The following is a 17,929-nucleotide window of genomic DNA, read 5'->3' as shown; positions in this document are numbered from 1 at the left end:
TTAAACTCGATCGAGGGTCGGAGTAAGGTGCTTCATCATAACTATTAAGCAACAATAAGAAATTGGACCATAATTACACGCAGAATAATTAAAGCCTAATATTAAATATTTCGACGCATTTTCCTGGCAAAGAAAAATAAATATTTCAACACATTGTTTTTTTTTTTTTTTTGGGATGCTTTTGGGAAGCTTAAACCCTTCATCCTCTTGCTGATATGTTGTGGGGATGACAAGACTATATAACTAAAAACTGGATTTGTTCTATTCATCATATATATCGTGAGTGCAATATGATAGCAAATAGACTAGTTGAATTGGGTTCATGTCTTGAGTTGAGTCTGTCAATATTCCATAATCCTCCTGGTAGTATGAGGTCCTCTCTTAATAAAGATCTACTTGGAATCTGTAGACCTCGAGTCACTCTTTAATTTCTTTGTTGAGCGTTAGGTCCGTTTCTTTAAAAAAAGAAAGTTATGAACATAACAACAACGGACGAGATGTATATCCAAGCAAAAGAATAATCAAGAAGACATAGGAGAGAGCCACCTCCACTAAGAACCAAAAATTGGACAGACAGAGAGAACCTTATTATTTTTTTATAACACTTTCAATTCAAGAAATAAGAAGTGTGACGCCAATGGAACTTTTGTACCATTCCATTTTAAAATAACCCTATCCATTCATGTCCTCGAGAATATCAAACAAAGCAGGAGTCAGAGAGACAAATAAAGGGATCCCACAACTCTGCCTCTAAGATTAGATTACAATTGCATAGAAAAGGCAGGATTCAGAGAGACAAATAAAGGGATCCCACAAACTCTGCCTCTAAGATTAGATTACAATTGCATAGAAAAGGAAGAAGACAAGAGATCCAGGGTCTGAGTCTGAGAGAAGGTATGTGAAGAAAAAAGATAAGAAAAGAAACTCTGAAGATGATGTTTGGTGGAAAAAGCATGGGAGGTGGAGGAGGAGGAGGAGGAAGCATGTTCAGGGCTGTGAGCAGAGCAGCAGTCACAAGAAGTGTTGCTGGTGGCCCACCAATGCAAGAACCCCTTTCTTCTTCTAATTCTAATTCTTCTGCTACTAACACCACCACTACTGCAACTACTTCAACTTCTAGGCACACCCAAAAACCCAGTTCCTCCAATAACCTCTCTCTGTCTTCACCCACTTCACCTTTTGCTTCATACAACCTTCCTCTGTCTGCCAATTCTGGCATACCCAGCTGGCCTTCTTCTCCTCATTTTGATGACTTTGATTGGGTGACTGTGGATAATGGGAGCAGTGAAGAAGGCGATGAGAGAAGACATGGATTTCTTGAGGATTTTGTTCTTGGGCCTGTTCCTTCCAGGGATGAAGTTCAAAACGCTGTCTCTGCCCTTCAACAGTAAACAACTCATACTCTTGTTTTTGATACAATTTACAATCCTTTTTGGTTTTTTGTTTTTCTGTTATAACAATGCCTTGTTTCATGAAATTGGTAGGGTTTTCAGTCCTTCTTCTCGTGCCCAGTTCATCAGGGATAAATATGCTTCTGAGTTGGAGAGGGATGTGTCTGATCAAATCACAAGTGCCTCAGCTGGTTTGGTGGACAGAGTGTCCTCAGTTGGGTCAGAGTTAGATTGGATGGAGCCTTCTGCGTATCTATGTAATTCAAAGATGTTGCAATCTCATGCTTCTGAGAGAGTTTATGATGCTTTCCATTTATTGCAGACTGAGTCATCCGTGCAGGTCCCTATCTCTGTTGACCCTTATATTACCAAAAAGAAACTATATGAGATTAGAGTTATTTATTTATTCATTTTCTGAATAGTAGTTTGCATAGTAGAAATAAATTTAACAACTTAGACCATTGACTCTGTACAATTAATTATTTGTTTTGCAAATCACTTCTGCCTTGCAGCCTTGCAGAGGGTGAAATATACTGTATCCTGTTTTTGTGCTGTCTAATCTCATCATATGAACTTTGTACAATTATGATAAGGGTATTTTGATTTTCTTGTGTAGAGAATGGTGATCTCATTGTCATCTGATAGAGCAGTTTGGGATGCTGTGATGAACAATGAGGTGGTGCGGGAGCTCAGGGAATCTTTCTATGCAGGTTGGTATGATATGAATTTCACTAAGGACTATGATAGTTTTTTTTTTAATCTTTAAGCTTCTGTTATATCTTATATGTTGATGCCTCTTTTAGGTGTTGTTTTCCTGGCTTTAGTTACCTGTTTTTCTTGTTAATGTATGTTCCATGTTGAGATTAAGATGAATTTTGTAGCTTAGAGCAATAAACTTGAAATCAGGTTTTGCTCGTTTCCGTGACAATTCTTCCATTGAAAATACATAGGGAGGGTTTGATGAATTTTAGACTTCTAATTTAACTAAGCTGAAAATCATGTAATAATTGGGACCTGGGAGATGAAAACCTTTTCAATGCTCACAAGATCAATGAATGCACACATGAATAATGCTGGTTTGAAAATATGCAGCTGAAGACAATAGCTCCCAGAGTACTGATGAGGACGCCGATGATAAAAATAAAGCAATGAACATTGTGAAGTGGATCTTCCAAAACACCATGTCGAAAGTCATGGAAGTAATTGAGAAAATTACAAAGGTCCTGGGTGACTTAATTCAACCTCCAGGCAGTGAGAAGGCGAATGCAGGAGCTAGCAATCGCTTTGAGGAGAAGCTGAGAACATCGTTCATGCTCTCCGTTGTGGTCCTCTTGGTTGTGGTGGTTACTCGAAGCCACAAGGCTTGACCCTAATCCGATGACATCACAGATAGTATATCCCCATTGGATGGATGCCTTGCTGTTGAAATTTTCCACTCCTTTGCACTGTTATGCATTTTATATTTCAAATGCTTTGTTATGAACGTCCAGAGCTGGCATATGGGAGTTAGCAGGTTGCCTGCAATATGGGGATTTGTGGCATATTTAGCTATGTTTTGTTGAATATGCCGATGATTGATCAGTTAACATTTTGTTCATTGCCAAGAAAGTGAGTCGTAGGTTTTGCTTGCATTCTCAAGCCCTTAAAACAGGGTTATTGGGTGGTGGTTCTAAAGTTTTAACTATGATTTCCATGGTTTGCAATAGATTAGGTGGATGCATAATAATGGATCCTCTCTCTGATCATATTAGGGTTTACCTGTAAAACGTACCACCTGAATCTTTTTGTAAAAATTAGAATTTTACAATGAAAAATAGATCATTGAAAGAGAATAATATCCTGGTCTTTTTACTAGAAATTTTGTCAAGGTTAAAATAGATCCAATATCACCTACTAGCTGCACCTACCACAACCGTTCACATTTCATCACTTAGAACCGTCAGCAATTCTAGCAATATGTTCAGACTAAGCTTTTCCCTTTACAGATCTACCATTGCCAGATTTCTCATGTGCTTAATTCCCCCCATTTACACCTCAATTTGCACATAATTCGAATTCGGGCAACTAAAATCGCTGCACTTAATCCAAGCTAATCACATTTAGGAGGGAATCTACATTAGGAGTTACTACAGCTCGGTGGCTGATCCCTCCAAGAACACAACATGTCTTCTCCAGAGTGTTGATTACCGCAACATCTTCATCACATAGACAATCTGAACCAGGTGAAACCTGCATATACCATAAGCACAAAAGAGACAATATTTTTGTAACATCCCCAATGTAGCTCATAACGAACACATATATGACTAGAAAAAACGATGATAAAAAAATTTATACTGATAATCATGGTTTTCTTTTAGCTTTAAGGCGAATGGCTACGACTCACATCACAGAGGGTATTTCCGAGCTTCAACTTGATTGCTCCACTCTTGTAGACTAGCATTTTACCCATATATCCGCCGGGCAGCTCCTCCAAACTACACCCCTTCTTTGGAGCACCAGTGCTCTCCAGTGATGTTGAGCTTCCAACTTTCTCTTTTCCCTTTGCAGTAGCTGATCGCTTGGTCAGTGGCAAAATGGTAGGAAGTTGAACAAACAACATCCTTGCTTCCACTTTTTCCTCCTGTCAACAAATTTTAGTAACATCCCATCAAATATATCACTCTGTTAAGTGTTAACAGTATGATTTCAGAGAGGATATGTTTATCATTAATACTACTAATCTAATACCCACCAGCAGCCCAAGTTCTGCAGCATGGTTTATAGTGCTCTCATCATACTCTTTTTCGGCATCCTTCCCAAATTCATTCTCATTAAGGACTTCTAAAAGAAAAACAAGCAAATGGTAAACACTTAAGAGTGGAAATGAGAATGAAAATCATCATTACATTTTTGCTAATGCAAAAATCATAAGATCTATGAATTACAAGATTAAGATTATTAAAAGTGCCATTAAAAAGACTACCTGGGTCTCCAGAGTTGGGCTTCCTTAGAGGGAGAGTAGTAGGATAGTATGTAGTCTCAGAATCCTGTAAAAGCACCAGAGAAGCCAGATACTTGGTGAGAGAGAGAAGATACGAGATGTAGAGAGAGTTACTTGGGGGAAGGGGTGGGGTGGTGGTTTGTGTTCTTACCCAACATTCTGTATATCTTTGCTTCACAGTCTGAAGAGGTGCTACATCAGTAGCATCTTCCATGGACACATCTTTTCCAACTTCAGGCAAAGTTGGTAGACTTTGATCATCATCAGAGTCTACGAGTACTGAGCTGCTGCTTTTGCCAGTATTACAATCCTTTGCAGTTCCATATGTTCTAATAGATGTTGAGGATATATCTGCTCCTGGACCAAATGCAACTCTCACTGAAGCTGCAGTTTGAATAGCAAACGTCAATCGAAAGCTGATCCAATATGATCTTAAGAAGTAATTAACCTAGTTCAGACTCCTCTCCATCTGGATATTTGGATTGGTAATATCCATCCTATTCAGCTACTCAGCCATCAAGAACATGCTTTCCTATTCCTATGAAATTTAACAAGCAGAGAACAACTACTTATAATATTAAAGAAAATCTAATAATTATAAGCAACATGACAGATAATATGTCACGTTTATAATATGAAAGCAGAGTTAATGAGAAATTACATTTCTTTTCGACTTTAGCCCCCCGTCTCTGGAGATTCTCCTGTAAATGCAAGGATAAAAATCAATTATCTGTTCAGTATATATACATTACTGAAAGATGATAAAGCCGAATTATCCAATATCACATTCTATTGACAATTTCCAATGCAAAATAGATATCATGAAAACGTAAGAGTAACTCAAGGTTATAAAGTTCACAATCACATTCAGCTGCACATATTGGCAAAACTGGGGAAGTCGCCTGGCTACTGATCTACTGAGATCAATTGAACAAGTGAACATGCATGGAAGGTGAATTCTTTTTCCTTTCAAAATGCTACAAATGGGTTATTGGAAGTGAGTTAAAGCTCATATTGCAAGTGTCTTAACAATCAATCAAAACTTGCATTTTTCACCAAACAACATTGCCTTCCATTTTTTACAAGGAACGAAGAAAAGAAAATTTGTGATTACATCTCCAACATCAAGTTGGTCTTTTCATTTGATCTTTTCTGCCAACCCTAAAGGAAAATCTTTTGTTTTCTTTCCTTCTCTTTTCTGTCTAGATATCCAAAAGCATCCCCAAAACAAAGGTATAGACCAACCCAAAAATATCCATATTGTCTTATCTTGATAGCGCAACCAAACACACCATACGACCCAAACTGTAGATTTCACACCGCCAACCCTTTCTGAACAACCAAACAGAGCCTTTGGTGTTTAGTTAATTTTAATCAATCCCAAAGCTAATCTTTTTATATATAAAAAATAATAATAATAATTTTAAAAAGAAGATAAAAAGGAAAATTTACATTTTACATCATCATTATTTATTAAACAGCCCCAAAAAACATCAAATAACAAATGAATAAGTAACTCCATCAAAACACACACGAAGAAATTGTTGAGCATAAAAAATCATTACGGACAGAAAATGTTTAGTTGAAGAAAGAAAAGATAAGCTTACATTGAACTGACGAAGCAGATCCTCGGCCTTTCTGGCTTTTTCACCATCGTCATTATCACCATCCTCACTGCATTGATTCCCAGCACAAAACGTTAAAAGAAAAATTCATGTTAAATATTTCCAAGAATTGAAATGAAAGGGGATTTGAAGGGAAGGGTTTTTGAGAAATACGGTGCGGGCACAGGTGCTCCGGTCTTTTTGCGACCTTTCGGTATAAACTTGTGCTAAAAAAAAAAAGAACCAAGAAAAAATCAGGGCAAGAATTCAGATCTAAGATGGAATTGTAGTGAAATTGAAGAAGAAAATTGATTATAGAGAGAGCTGGTTGTTACCGTTCTCGGACGACCAGATGACCCGTCGTTATCCTTATCCATGGTTTTTCTGGACGAAGAAGAAGGAGAAAAATGAAAATGGAGAAGGAACAAAAAAACAAGAAACCGGCGAGGTTCGAACCTTGGCGCTGAGAGAAACGAAAAGACTTTACAACTACGCTGTTAGTTGTTGTTTGATAGAAACCCTTAAATTTCAATACTTAACCGTGGGAATTTTCTTGAATAACCAGTAACGCCACGTGTCAACAGATGAATTGTCATTAATGAAGCCCATTTTCCTTTCGGCAAACTAGGTACTCGAACTTCCCAAATTCCTTTCGGTAAAAAAAATAAAAAATAAAAAAACCCCTTCCCAAATTCCTATAGTAACTTGATTGGGGAAAAGAAAAGCTGAAGGGGAAAAAACATGGCATCTGGTGCAGTTTGGCTTTGCAGGAGGGGTGGAAGTACTCTTATTTCTCATCAAAAAATTTTCTCGAACTAAACGGCGCCCAAAAGATTAATGAGGAAGGTGAGCATCTTGAGTGGTTTCACTAGGCCCTCAGTCATCGCCATAACAAGCCGTTCTAATAGTTTCCAATATTCATGGTGAAGAATTAGGGTTCACTACTAGAAAATGATTTTCTTGGCAGCTCCATCAGTGAATTCATGTGGAGCCCCTTTTTGGTTTTTTGGGGGAGACTCTTTTTCTTGTACTAGAAATCTACCATGGTTCAGCCACGATTCTCTGCAACATCCTCAACTTACATGGTTATATAGCAATACAACTGCATGAAAATGAAAAGGTGGTGAAGTTAAAACCCGTCAGGGTTAAACGCTTGCTTGATTACGAATGATTTGTTTCACGCTTGTATTATTTAACAAAGCAATAGAAACTGTTGAAAAAATAGCGAACCTCTACCTATTTGAAAGTGTCTTCACTTCAACCGAACCCCAGCCCTTTTAAAAGTTGAGGGGTGGTAAATTCCAAGTTCAATTCAAATTATGGGTAGGATCCAATCTCTCGTTCTACTATAAACCGCATGATAGACGCAATACAACTCAGAATAGGCTGCCATACCATTTCATTTCCTACGAATACAACCAGTTGAGACAACAAAATAGGGTTTGAACGTTCAAGTAAAAGCTGAGCATGAAGCCAAAACTTTTAGAAAACTGGTTAATATTGCTGTGATTGTACAAGAACAGCCTACAAGATTCACAATTTGCCTGCTCACTGACAGCCCTGAGCCTGGCAAGAAGAGAAACATGATTCTAAGGCGGCCCTTTTGGGCTGTGAAAGTGCACTATAATTGTGATGTATATTATCTAGCGGCTTCATCCAAGAGGATCCGCAAAGCTAGAAACAGCATCCGCCTTGCATAAATTTGATAATGAAAAACCCTGTAAAAGTAAATGCTCACTGCCTAGTATATATATACACATTTGCGTTAGGATTGTGAACATTACATTCAGTGGTTGATCAACTCAACTTCGATACATCACTTAACCTGAAAAATTAACTAAGTCCGAGTCATGTGATTGCTCATCTGCAGACAGGGTTAGTAATTCACCATTGATGGAGGCCACGCATGTCAGGGATTAAAACAAAAATTCTGTAGGCCGTCTGTTTGTTCAAATGTTCAAGACAAAATTAAGATGTAAATTCCTATACAAACACTCTTACTGTACACATACACAAATCACATGTCAAAACAATCGATATAGATGCAAACGTATTCATAGTTGCTAATTAGTGGAAGGACCATGATGATCATATAATTGGTGTAAGAAAACCTCACAAAAACAATCGTCTCATAGGATTTGAAAAAACCAGTCCATTGCTGGTTTTGACTTCCTAAGCTGGATTCATTTAGACAGCAATTGCCATAGAGAAAGTAGAACAGTGTAAATTTCCATTTAAGTGGAAAGAAGAGAGTAAAAAGAAACATAAAAGAATAAGAAGTAAAAGAAAAATAAAAAGAAAAGAAAAGTTGAAATGTAACTCTCTTCATTTAAATCAGGGAGGAAACCAGATTAGAAAAAATAGCAACCAAAGCCAAGCACTGAGTTTTGACTCATGCTTTAAACTGCTGACCAAAAATGCAAACAAAAGGAACTTAAACCCTCCATCCCAACCAGTCAGCTATTTTGTTGTCCAACCCTTGAAAACAGTAACCAATCCATCACAAATCACTCACTCAACTGGATTACAAAATTATTGGGACAGAGAAAAGGACCTTAGATGCACATGGCAAAGACGTTAATATGAGTCCAAGAGCCTTAATTGGAAAATGTTCTACTTTCTTGTGATCGTCCCAAGTTTATTTATCTCCAGCCCCAGGTCATAGTTATAATCAGAAACTTAAAATCTAACAACTAGTCTGTCAAAATGCTACAACCCAACTCCTTGCCCCAATCCTCATCAGCATAGTTGCAGGATATCAAATACTGTTGTCAGAAAAAATCTACTGCAATAAACTATTTATCAGCCATTGTTCATCCCAAAACCAACAAAAATCTGTTGTAGCCTAAGCCTCTCTACTAATTGCAACAACATGGATCATTTCGAATACACCAATATGGACTATTTCGAACACACCAGCATGGACCTCTTTCTACCTCAACAAAACATAGCAACACTCAAAGCTTCACAATATAGGCTACAATCAGGAGTAAGGTTTTTTAAGATGCCAATACAATTGTAAAAATTAATGGAGCCAAACCATAGACATCACCAAAATTCTGGACATTAAAAAATAAGCTATAACCAATTAGGAATGGTTTCTTTTACCTGCGAAAGAAAAACTGGAAAAGGACATCAAATCCCATTGTATCATATGGAAATGCAGTTAATATAAGAAAAACATAAGACGGCATATCTTCCACCTACCGAGAATGTCAAGTTGTAAGGCATGATTACCTTCTAAAATGGAATGATAACTGCATCATTGGAGCAGCTTCAGCACCATGGCAGTCGGAAAAACTTAGGGTCCTCAAGGTAAAAATTGAATTACAATAAAAACTAGAGAGACAAAACAGTTAGGGCAAACAACAAACTAGTTATGCAACCCACTAAATCAACATAACATCATAAACCATCAGTGCCAAATAATGGGCGTTCAGACTGAACTTTGAAACAGAGACATTAGTAAGAAACCAGCAAAATAAAAAAAATTACGTGCAACATAAGCTCCCAAATAAAACGAATCATATTGTTTAAAAATGGCTTTTCCAACATGAAACCGATCAACTGAAGTTCCAGCCCAAGTCTCTGCAAAGGTCATAACATTACAGCAAGGTTAAAGATGTGAGTCCCAAACTTCAACAAAGTCATGGCAAGAGGTAAGAAATCAGGTTCACAAGAGCTCCAAGAAACATCAGTCCTGTCAAAATTTTACATAATGGCAATGGAGAAGTGTCAAGTACTGTAAAAGCAACATATAAATGAATGATGCAGCGACTTCATGTAAGTGCAAATTGACAACAGATAAAATATAAATATGTAACTCCTCCCAAAATAAGAATGGAAACTATAAATGTAATCCTATCCATGCGTCTTTAAGACATCCCTGCATAACAAGGCCTTTCAGGGTGATACAACAAAACAGAAAAGAAAAAGCACCAAGAAAACGTATTCGTTATAAAATATGTCTTCCTTTCCAGCCAGAGGGGAGGCGAAGGGGGCTCATGTTAGCTTCTGTCACACATTAGAATAAATCGGTGACATTACTTAACAAAATGAGAACCACAATTGTGCAAGAGCCAGGGATAGATATCCAGAACTATCCTGGGGAATCACATACTTACAATGATGGCATGATCATCTGTTTTCCGTAAACAACCTTCATATATAGAAAAGACCAAGTGAAAGTCCCGTTGTAAAACAAAAATAAAAAAAATTCAAAAACTATAAAGTAAATCAAAAGACAATACACATCCTTCACCCACCCACTCACACAAGCAGGAGGGAGCAAGGGAGAGACTGATGAAGTTATAAACTCCTTCTGAGTCCCAGATACAAAAGTCTCCATAGTTGAGGGGCTTTTTTTTTTACTGGTTCAATTTTTTTGTAGAAATGGATAGCCCAGCTAGTTCAAGTGGATGAACGTATGGGCAAAGCAACAATTAATCATGTAAAAGATACCAAAAATAATTTCTATAACCAATAGTGAAACAAAAATGTGCAGTGCATACCTATCAACAATGAGGGACCGCATCATTTCATTTCCGCCATGAACTTCTCATACTCTGCATCTGCGCCATAGGCTGTCTTCTCTGCAGAAGAAGCTGGAGGAGGAACCGGAGGATTTGTGGCCCATGGCACATTACCAATGCTCTGGGATTGGTCTGCAGTTGATCCAGGTACAGGGGCAGGGGGAGGAGGTGGTGGTGGAACTGCATTGTAGTAAGATGAGTAACCATACGAAGATGCAGGATAAGAATGTTGGCCATTTGGTGGCATTGCTGAGCCCCCGTACATATTAGTTGGTACAGATTGCATAGAGGTACTGTTTTCAGATTGAACTCCCGGAGGGGGATAACTTTGTTGTGTTTCACTAGAGGTCACGGGTTGAGATGGTGCACCAGGGGGAGGAGGGTATCGTGCACCGTAAGCAGCCATAGGTTGACCATGCATGGGAGGAGGATACATGGTTGAACCGGGGGGAGGAGGCGGAGGAGGAGCATAAGGAGCATAAGGAGGAGGAACAGGGGGTCCCCATGGAACAGGTGTACCCGCATAGTTAGTAGGTGGTGCATTCCCAAGAGGACCACCTGAGGTAAATTGCTGGGATGGATAGGCACCAACAGGCTGGAGAGAGACAGGGTACGTGGGCATTGTCGATGCTGGAGGTCCAGGAGGCACAACAGGCTGTGGAGGCTTGCCGGCAACTCTGACAGCAATGGTTCGCTGATCCAGGCGAAAACCGTTCATGCTTGCAATAGCATTATTAGCCATTTGAACGTCTGCATACTTCACAAAACCATAACCTTTACTCAATCCGGTAATCCGGTCCTTAATAACTTTGGCCATCACAATATCACCAAAAGGTGAAAACAATCGGATCAAACCATCATCATCAAGAGTAGGTGGCAAGTATCCGATGTACAAATTTGTGTCATCGTATTCCTTGGTAGGCTTGATTCCAACTGATCCCAAGCCTGGATGTGATGATGCACTGCTAGCACTCCCAGCGCTGTTAGCCCAAGGAGGATTGCTTACTGAACTATTGCCTGGGCCAAGAGCCAATGTACTGGTCTGCTTAGTTGCAGATTCAGGAACTGTCCCACCTAACTCAGCCAAAAAGTTCTGATACTCATCGTCCATTTTCTTCCCAGTTGTACCCTTCACTGGACAATCAATGGTTGGATGCCCACCATCACCACATATCTTACAAAGAACATCACTCTTAAAGGTCGAAGTCCGTGATGGACATGCATACTGACGGTGCCCCGGTTCACCACACAACCTACAATACTCCTCATCCCTTATTGTCCCATTCAAGGCCGCAAGTTCCCTAAGTTGTTGCCTCTTATGCTCATTCAACACCTCATCCACAGGCTGCAAGAGCTTCTCCACCATCCCAGCCGCAGCATCAAGTGCGTCTTGCGTATCCGCCTCAACCAAAACATGCAAGTCCTCATTCTCAGAAGGGTCAGGTTTCAAATCCCTCTTCTGTTGCAGCCTACCCTCTTTCACCGACCCTTTACCCCTAATGACAATTTTTGCACCAGTTTCTTTCTCCATCCTCTTCTGGGTATTACCCCTCGGGCCAATGATAAGACCAATAAAATTATAACCCGGATATTCTTTCATTGGTATGTAAAGCTTCTTCTGAAGCTTAGGCGGCCTGTAATCAGCTGGAGGCTTAAACGCAGGGTTCCTCTTAATAATCTGAGCAATAATTTCCTGTCTCTCTTTGTTCAACCTCTCACGGGCACGGAACTCTCTAGTATTAATCCTAATTCCCATATTATCATATATAGGTTCCGGTGAAGGAGACCGGGCCCCTTCGGGACGATCATCCAAAGGCAAACCAGAAGACAGCATTCGACTAATCTCAAGAAGCCTACTATTCAAAGCTTGAATTTCTGGATCAAACTCAATACCTCCCATGAAATCCGGTAGCTGAATCACCGGCTTCGGCTCCTCATCCGCCCACCGCGACTTCCTCTTCCTCGGGCCGCTACCCGACTCGCCGCCACCACTCTGGTTGTCTGACTCGGGCTGAGGGTCCCACCGGCTGCGGCGGCGGCGCCTGCTCGTCGTCTCCTCCTCCCCGCCGGAGCCATCTCTGTCGGTGCCACTATGGGTGTTGGTCAATCCATTCTCCGACAGCAGCGGCTTTTGGATATCGGGCCTGAGAGCAAGCGTCTTGCTGCCGTCGTTTGAATTACCATTCTCAGTACCAGTCTGGGGAATTTGGGCGGGGTTTTGAGCATTGGAAGCTAGGGTTTCAGAGGGAGATGGTGGAGATGGGTCCTTATAATCTGAGACTAGGGTTTCCGGAGGGGGAGGAGGTTTGAGATCGTAGGAGGGTGCGGTTTCAGTAGACAGATTAGAAAAAGTAGGGGGTTGAGGATCTAGAGCTTCGATTGGAGGAGGGTTAGGGTTTGATTGGAGAGTCTCCATGGCTTGAGATTGGAGAAGCTTCGAGTTTCGAGTGCCGGAGAGAGTCCAGATGTGAATGCGCTCGAAAGACGAAAATTTTGGTTTGATAAACAAGAGCGGGACGACGCGTATCCAAGTATTTATAGAAGGATAGATCCAATTGTGAAACGGGGGAAATAAAACTAACAACCAAGGCCCGGCCCAATAAGTAAAGAACTGCAAAGGCGAGATCAATCGAGTTTTCTGTCTTTAAACGACAATTAGAATTTGACATCGAGTTTATATTCTGTCTTTAAACGACAGTTAGAATTTTTCTTCTTTAATTTTTCCAAATATCCATAAATATAAAATCCTTTTTTCCTGATTTTGCATTTACATATAAAATACGTTGGCATACCAACACAAATCAGTTGATAGTATCAAAATTCGTTGAATTCGCACCATATGGTGGATGTAATAAAATGCCCTAATACATTACAAAATTCCACTTTTGCCAATGATCCAATCAACATAATAATTGAAACAAATGTATCGAGCTTCTTGTAGTAGTTCATCAAGTAGCACAACTTGACAATTGGTGAGAAACAATTGAAAATTTTAATCATTATTATCTTTAGGTACATAAAGTGGAAAAAAAACATTATATACTACAAAAAGCTACACAACAATGAAATTAAAACCTAAAACAAACATAAAAAGATGGGAAAAAAACAATAATAGTATATGAGTGGGCAATTGTATTATCAACGAATAATAAAAGGAGTACACAATAAAATAAGTGGCAATGGATTAACATATTTATGCACAATATGTGCATTAATAAAATCCACGTTAAATAGGAATTTGCACAAATCAAGCACAAGAAAAAAATGAAGGTCTGACATTTACATTCAAAATGTAATTATTCCTTTAATTACATGATCAAATATAATCATTAATGGCCTATAAATCCTCATCTTACCCGTTTTAGACAATAGGGATATAATAGGAACAAAAAATTTAAATACCAATCAGTTAAATACAAAAGATTAAGTCAACATGTCAAAAATGGAATGTAATATACATGGCAAACTAGTCAAATGACTTGTATCAACAAACAATAATTCGAGAACTAGACCTAACTATTGGTTGGATTTTTGGACTTCTATCAACTTTTCTATAAATTATAAGTATGATCAAGAAAAACATTAAATTAAAAAGTTTATAATACAATTACGAAGTAATTAGTAATTAGTTCTTAATCTAGTGAGTGATATAATGCTAAAAATGTATTGTTGATCTAATGGCAACACTGAAAATATGATTGAGGTTAACCAAGGTGGTTGGTGTGAGTGGTTCGGCACTCTCATTCCTTCAGAGAGGTCAGGGGTTCAATCCCCGCTCTAGTATGGAGTCACCACTTTGGCCAATACTTTACCCCTTACGAGCCGACGCGGTGTGAGCGGGGATTAGTCTGGGTTGTGGTTAAGGCTTGAAGGTGCCACCCATAGTTGGGGCCCATCCAGGACCACCTCGTGGTTCAGACCAAAAAAAATAAATATATATATGATTGAGGTTCTTTATTCTAATTTCATGTCTTAGTCCTAATAAAAACTTGTTAGTGGTTGGTAACATAATTTCATGAAAGAATTTAGGAACAAAAGAGTCCAGCAATACAAGTTAGGAACAAAAACATTAAAGGATCCAAAACATCGAATTAATTCCCAACAAAACAAAGCACCAAATATTTCTCAACCCTCCCTCCCTCCCTCATTGAAATGGTCATATAATTATTCATATCTTGAGGGATTGACCACAACAAACTTCCCACATTTCCCCTGCTCATCCGCAACAGCGTTAATATTCCAGGGATTACACGCATCAACACTAGCAGTGAGCTCAAATGGAGGAACATCACTAGACAACCACTGTTGAACATAAAACATTGATTTCGAACATCCAGTGTCAGGTCCCGTGGTGGCGACCTCCACGTGGTCGCAGTACCAGCCCGGGTGCGCCCCGGACCCATCACATGTGAGGCTGAGCCGGCAAACGGGTCCATCCATGCATGGACCACGTACACTAAATACGTCTAGATTGCCACGCTCAAAGTAATCGTAGTATGGGCTCATTAGGCCCCAGGACTCAAGATCCGGCACCCATACTGAGCGGCCCGAGAAGTCTCCAAGGCTCAGGCTTATCTTTGAGTCTGTACCAGCCTTCATGAGTGACCCTGTTTTTATGTAAATGGTGTACACACATTTGTCCTGCATATCAAGATTCAATAAAAAATCATATGTTCATATTACTTGTAAGTAAACATGCCATAATCCATAAATAATCAACAATTGTGGGGTTTGAGAATTGAGATATGGAGGAGTTTCTACCAAAGATTAGAGTGGTTAACAAAAAAGTGTAGCTGAATATATGGGATAATTGATTATACTCACATGAGAATCACCAGATGCTGTAGAGAGGAAGAGAGTGATCATGATCAGGGTTAACGTGATGCGGCGGCTCGACATTTTTGCCCTCAACTTGCTAATTAGATGCATAAATTTGAGGACGTGAGACTGAGAACGGAGAAGGGGTAGATCATGGAGTATTGGCCCAGTACCTCTAACCTACTAGTGGAAGTGTACCTATATATATAGATGTACCTATGTATGGTAATGGTACTATGGTAAAAAAAAAAAAGGGGTATTATTGACTTCTTAGATTTCGTTTATGCTTTAAATGGCTCCAATTTGGAAGATCTCGCAAGTTATTATTTTTTTCTTTTTAATAAATCTATATATTTCTAAATCTATTTTGGTTGAAAATTGAAATGTAAATAAAGTTGCAGGTGCTTTGATGGTAACAGAAAGGTGTTGACTTGTGTAGGCTTTAGGTGCCTCCCAAACGCGCACCAACAGAGAGCATCAGCATCCTGTTCATGATTTTTTAATGTTTGACTTTTGGTTGTGCTAAGCACAAATCACACTGGCTCTACGATTTCATCTAACAGTAATTTCATCAGTTTTATTGTCCATTTATTCGTATACACTAATTTTAAAAAATGTTGAATCTGTATTTCCAGCAAACTCTTTAACAGTGAAGCCAACTTTCTCAAACTTGCTTTCCTCATTGCTTTCTCTGAACTTCAAGTAATCTGCACAAATAAATGGCTTATAGACCCTCAGATTCCCTTCTCCTACCACTTCATGTGGGGCATAAATCACACTTTCATCTTCAAAGCACCAAAAGAAAGCCAATGAGAATCTGCTAACGCATCGCTTTAAAACACCCCTGTGCTCAGATGACCTTAACTTTCCCTTGCTCCATGCTTGCATCAAGTCCCATATGTTCACCACAAGAGTCTCAGCACATGGTTCTATGTCCATCCATTTCCCTTCCTTTATATTTTAAGAGTATAGCCGTGCTACTTTATAAATAGAATATTCTAGCAGTATCGCCGTGCGGCTATACTCTCTAAATAGAATATTTAACAGTCTAGCCGCGCGGCTATACCTTTTAAATAGCATAATCTTGATTTCTCTTTTTTAATTACTTTATTTAGTAGTTATGTTTTAATTATTATTTACTTAGTGAATAATTAGTATTTAATTTTTTTATTAAATAAATAATAATAATTAACATTTATTAAGTAATATAATTTAGGAAGTTAATTAAAATATTTAATTATTCACTAAAGAAACAATAATTAAAACATAATTACTAATGGAAGTATTTAAATAAGGCTAAGATATAATTTAATTAATAAAAAGAAATTTTTAAAAAGTATATTTTAAGCGTATAGCCGCGCGGCTATACTTGTCTATTAAAGAAGTATCGCCGCCTGGCTGTACTGTATGAATAGAATATCCTAGCAGTATAGCCGCATGGCGATACTCTAGGACTAGAATTTTAACCGTATAGCCGCGCGGCTATAGTCTATAAAAAGAATTTTAACAGTATAACCGTGCGGCTATACTCTTTAAATAAAATATTTTAACCGTATAGCCGCGCGGCTATACCCTTTATATAGCATAATCTTGATTTCTCTTTTTTAATTACTTTATTTAGTAGTTATATTTTAATTATTAATTACTTAGTGAATAATTAGTATTTAAATATTTTATTAATTTATGAAGTTAATTAAAATATTTAATTATTCACTAAAGAATTAATAATTAAAACATAATTACAGATGAAAGTAATTAAATAAGGCGGAGTTATTATTTAATTACTAAAAAGAAAATTTATTGGACCTAAAGATACTAAACTTATATTTATTTTTTAAAAACATCTTTCCCAACGAAATTTTGTTTGCACATGTCTATCCAAGCGAAATTTGCCGTATTAGACCTCTCCTAAAGATGTTTTGTCGGCAGAGGTAAATTTTGTTCGGAGAGGTCTAATCCGGCAAATGTCGCGGGGATAGACCTATGCTAACGAACTTTCGTCGGGAGAGGTTTTTAGTTATTTTATTTTATTTTAATTTTTAAACATATAAAATTAGTTTCTTTACTCTTTTTTTGGCCAACTTCTTTAGTTTAATATATGTAATTAAGTAATATCTTAAACTTTTTTAATTACTTGAATTAGTGATTATGTTTTAATTATTATTTCTTTAGTGAATATTTAAGAGTGCTGCTAAACGAACCCTAAAATTAACTGAGTACACCCTATGATCTAAGTACACCCTAATATTTTAATTAAAATGTAAAATTAACTAAGTACACCCTATAGAACTACCACAAATACCCCTGATACACCCTAATACTTGTAGCATTATTTTATAGTTGATTTTCAGCTTGATTTTTTTAATAGTGTTTATAAATCTTTGACTTTTCATATGGATTTATGCTTCTACTAAAATTGTTGACACTTTTTTTGCAATTACAAGTTCTTGCAATCACCACCTCTTTCGTTAAAAACACAATAGGACAAATGGGAAATTAAATACAAATTATCTCATAACATTTTTTGTGTTGGAAGAAGCCAAATGAGCAAAAAGCCATCATAATTACCCATGCACGAAGCTGAGACAAACGCATGGAGAT

At 38.1% G+C, this 17,929-nt stretch overlaps 3 protein-coding genes and 2 pseudogenes across 6 annotated transcripts; 1 reads left to right on the top strand and 4 right to left on the bottom strand.

Annotated features, from left to right (window-relative positions):
- The first annotated feature begins 645 nt into the window (after positions 1–645).
- LOC110764731 (uncharacterized) lies at positions 646–3,022 on the top strand. Of its 2 annotated transcripts, none has more exons than XM_021967748.2 (4): positions 646–1,387; positions 1,494–1,731; positions 2,008–2,101; positions 2,484–3,022. In XM_021967748.2, the coding sequence occupies exons 1-4, from the start codon at positions 933–935 to the stop codon at positions 2,756–2,758; spliced, it is 1,062 nt and encodes a 353-aa protein (XP_021823440.1). In that variant the 5' UTR covers positions 646–932; the 3' UTR covers positions 2,759–3,022. The 2 variants fall into 2 exon arrangements, with proteins under 2 accessions (XP_021823440.1, XP_021823439.1); XM_021967747.2 differs by having other exon boundaries at positions 651–1,387; positions 1,485–1,731.
- Positions 3,023–3,212: 190 nt separating this feature from the next.
- LOC110764733 (RNA polymerase III RPC4) lies at positions 3,213–6,473 on the bottom strand. 2 transcript variants are annotated; one of them, XM_021967750.2, is made up of 9 exons: positions 6,314–6,473; positions 6,153–6,205; positions 5,982–6,048; positions 5,036–5,075; positions 4,526–4,758; positions 4,357–4,420; positions 4,126–4,211; positions 3,778–4,014; positions 3,213–3,620 (listed from the first exon to the last, which is right to left on the bottom strand). In XM_021967750.2, the coding sequence occupies exons 1-9, from the start codon at positions 6,353–6,355 to the stop codon at positions 3,471–3,473; spliced, it is 972 nt and encodes a 323-aa protein (XP_021823442.1). In that variant the 5' UTR covers positions 6,356–6,473; the 3' UTR covers positions 3,213–3,470. The 2 variants fall into 2 exon arrangements, with proteins under 2 accessions (XP_021823442.1, XP_021823441.1); XM_021967749.2 differs by having other exon boundaries at positions 4,126–4,214; positions 6,314–6,472.
- Positions 6,474–9,334: 2,861 nt separating this feature from the next.
- LOC110764662 (splicing factor-like protein) lies at positions 9,335–13,025 on the bottom strand. The gene is made up of 2 exons (XM_021967674.2): positions 10,490–13,025; positions 9,335–9,678 (listed from the first exon to the last, which is right to left on the bottom strand). Exon 1 carries the CDS (start codon positions 12,924–12,926, stop codon positions 10,512–10,514), a length of 2,415 nt encoding a protein of 804 aa, XP_021823366.1. The 5' UTR covers positions 12,927–13,025; the 3' UTR covers positions 9,335–9,678; positions 10,490–10,511.
- A 1,649-nt stretch (positions 13,026–14,674) lies between these two features.
- On the bottom strand, positions 14,675–15,489 carry LOC110764780 (PLAT domain-containing protein 3 pseudogene; annotated as a pseudogene). Its single transcript, XR_015833728.1, has 2 exons — positions 15,335–15,489; positions 14,675–15,151 (listed from the first exon to the last, which is right to left on the bottom strand). The product of XR_015833728.1 is annotated as a PLAT domain-containing protein 3 pseudogene (transcript).
- A 427-nt stretch (positions 15,490–15,916) lies between these two features.
- On the bottom strand, positions 15,917–17,923 carry LOC110764686 (gibberellin 20-oxidase-like protein pseudogene; annotated as a pseudogene).
- Positions 17,924–17,929: the final 6 nt, after the last annotated feature.

The sequence above is a fragment of the Prunus avium genome, chromosome 2 (assembly GCF_965620075.1).
Source record: "Prunus avium chromosome 2, drPruAviu1.hap1.1, whole genome shotgun sequence".
Classification (NCBI taxonomy): Eukaryota; Viridiplantae; Streptophyta; class Magnoliopsida; order Rosales; family Rosaceae; genus Prunus; species Prunus avium.
Note: the sequence above shows the minus strand (reverse complement) of the source record. Positions and strands in the feature narration are given on the sequence as shown.

Bases quoted from the DNA above. Each gene is read 5' to 3' on its own strand.
- LOC110764731 (XM_021967747.2), top strand. From the start codon at position 933: ATGATGTTTGGTGGAAAAAGCATGGGAGGTGGAGGAGGAGGAGGAGGA. The intron at 1,388-1,484 runs GTAAACAACTCA...TGAAATTGGTAG, and splicing joins GCTGTCTCTGCCCTTCAACA to GGTTTTCAGTCCTTCTTCTC. The intron at 2,102-2,483 runs GTTGGTATGATA...GAAAATATGCAG, and splicing joins CAGGGAATCTTTCTATGCAG to CTGAAGACAATAGCTCCCAG.
- LOC110764733 (XM_021967749.2), bottom strand. From the start codon at position 6,355: ATGGATAAGGATAACGACGGGTCATCTGGTCGTCCGAGAACG. The intron at 6,206-6,313 runs GTAACAACCAGC...TTTTTTTTTTAG, and splicing joins CATCTGGTCGTCCGAGAACG to CACAAGTTTATACCGAAAGG. The intron at 6,049-6,152 runs GTATTTCTCAAA...GAATCAATGCAG, and splicing joins GGAGCACCTGTGCCCGCACC to TGAGGATGGTGATAATGACG.
- LOC110764662 (XM_021967674.2), bottom strand. From the start codon at position 12,926: ATGGAGACTCTCCAATCAAACCCTAACCCTCCTCCAATCGAAGCTCTA.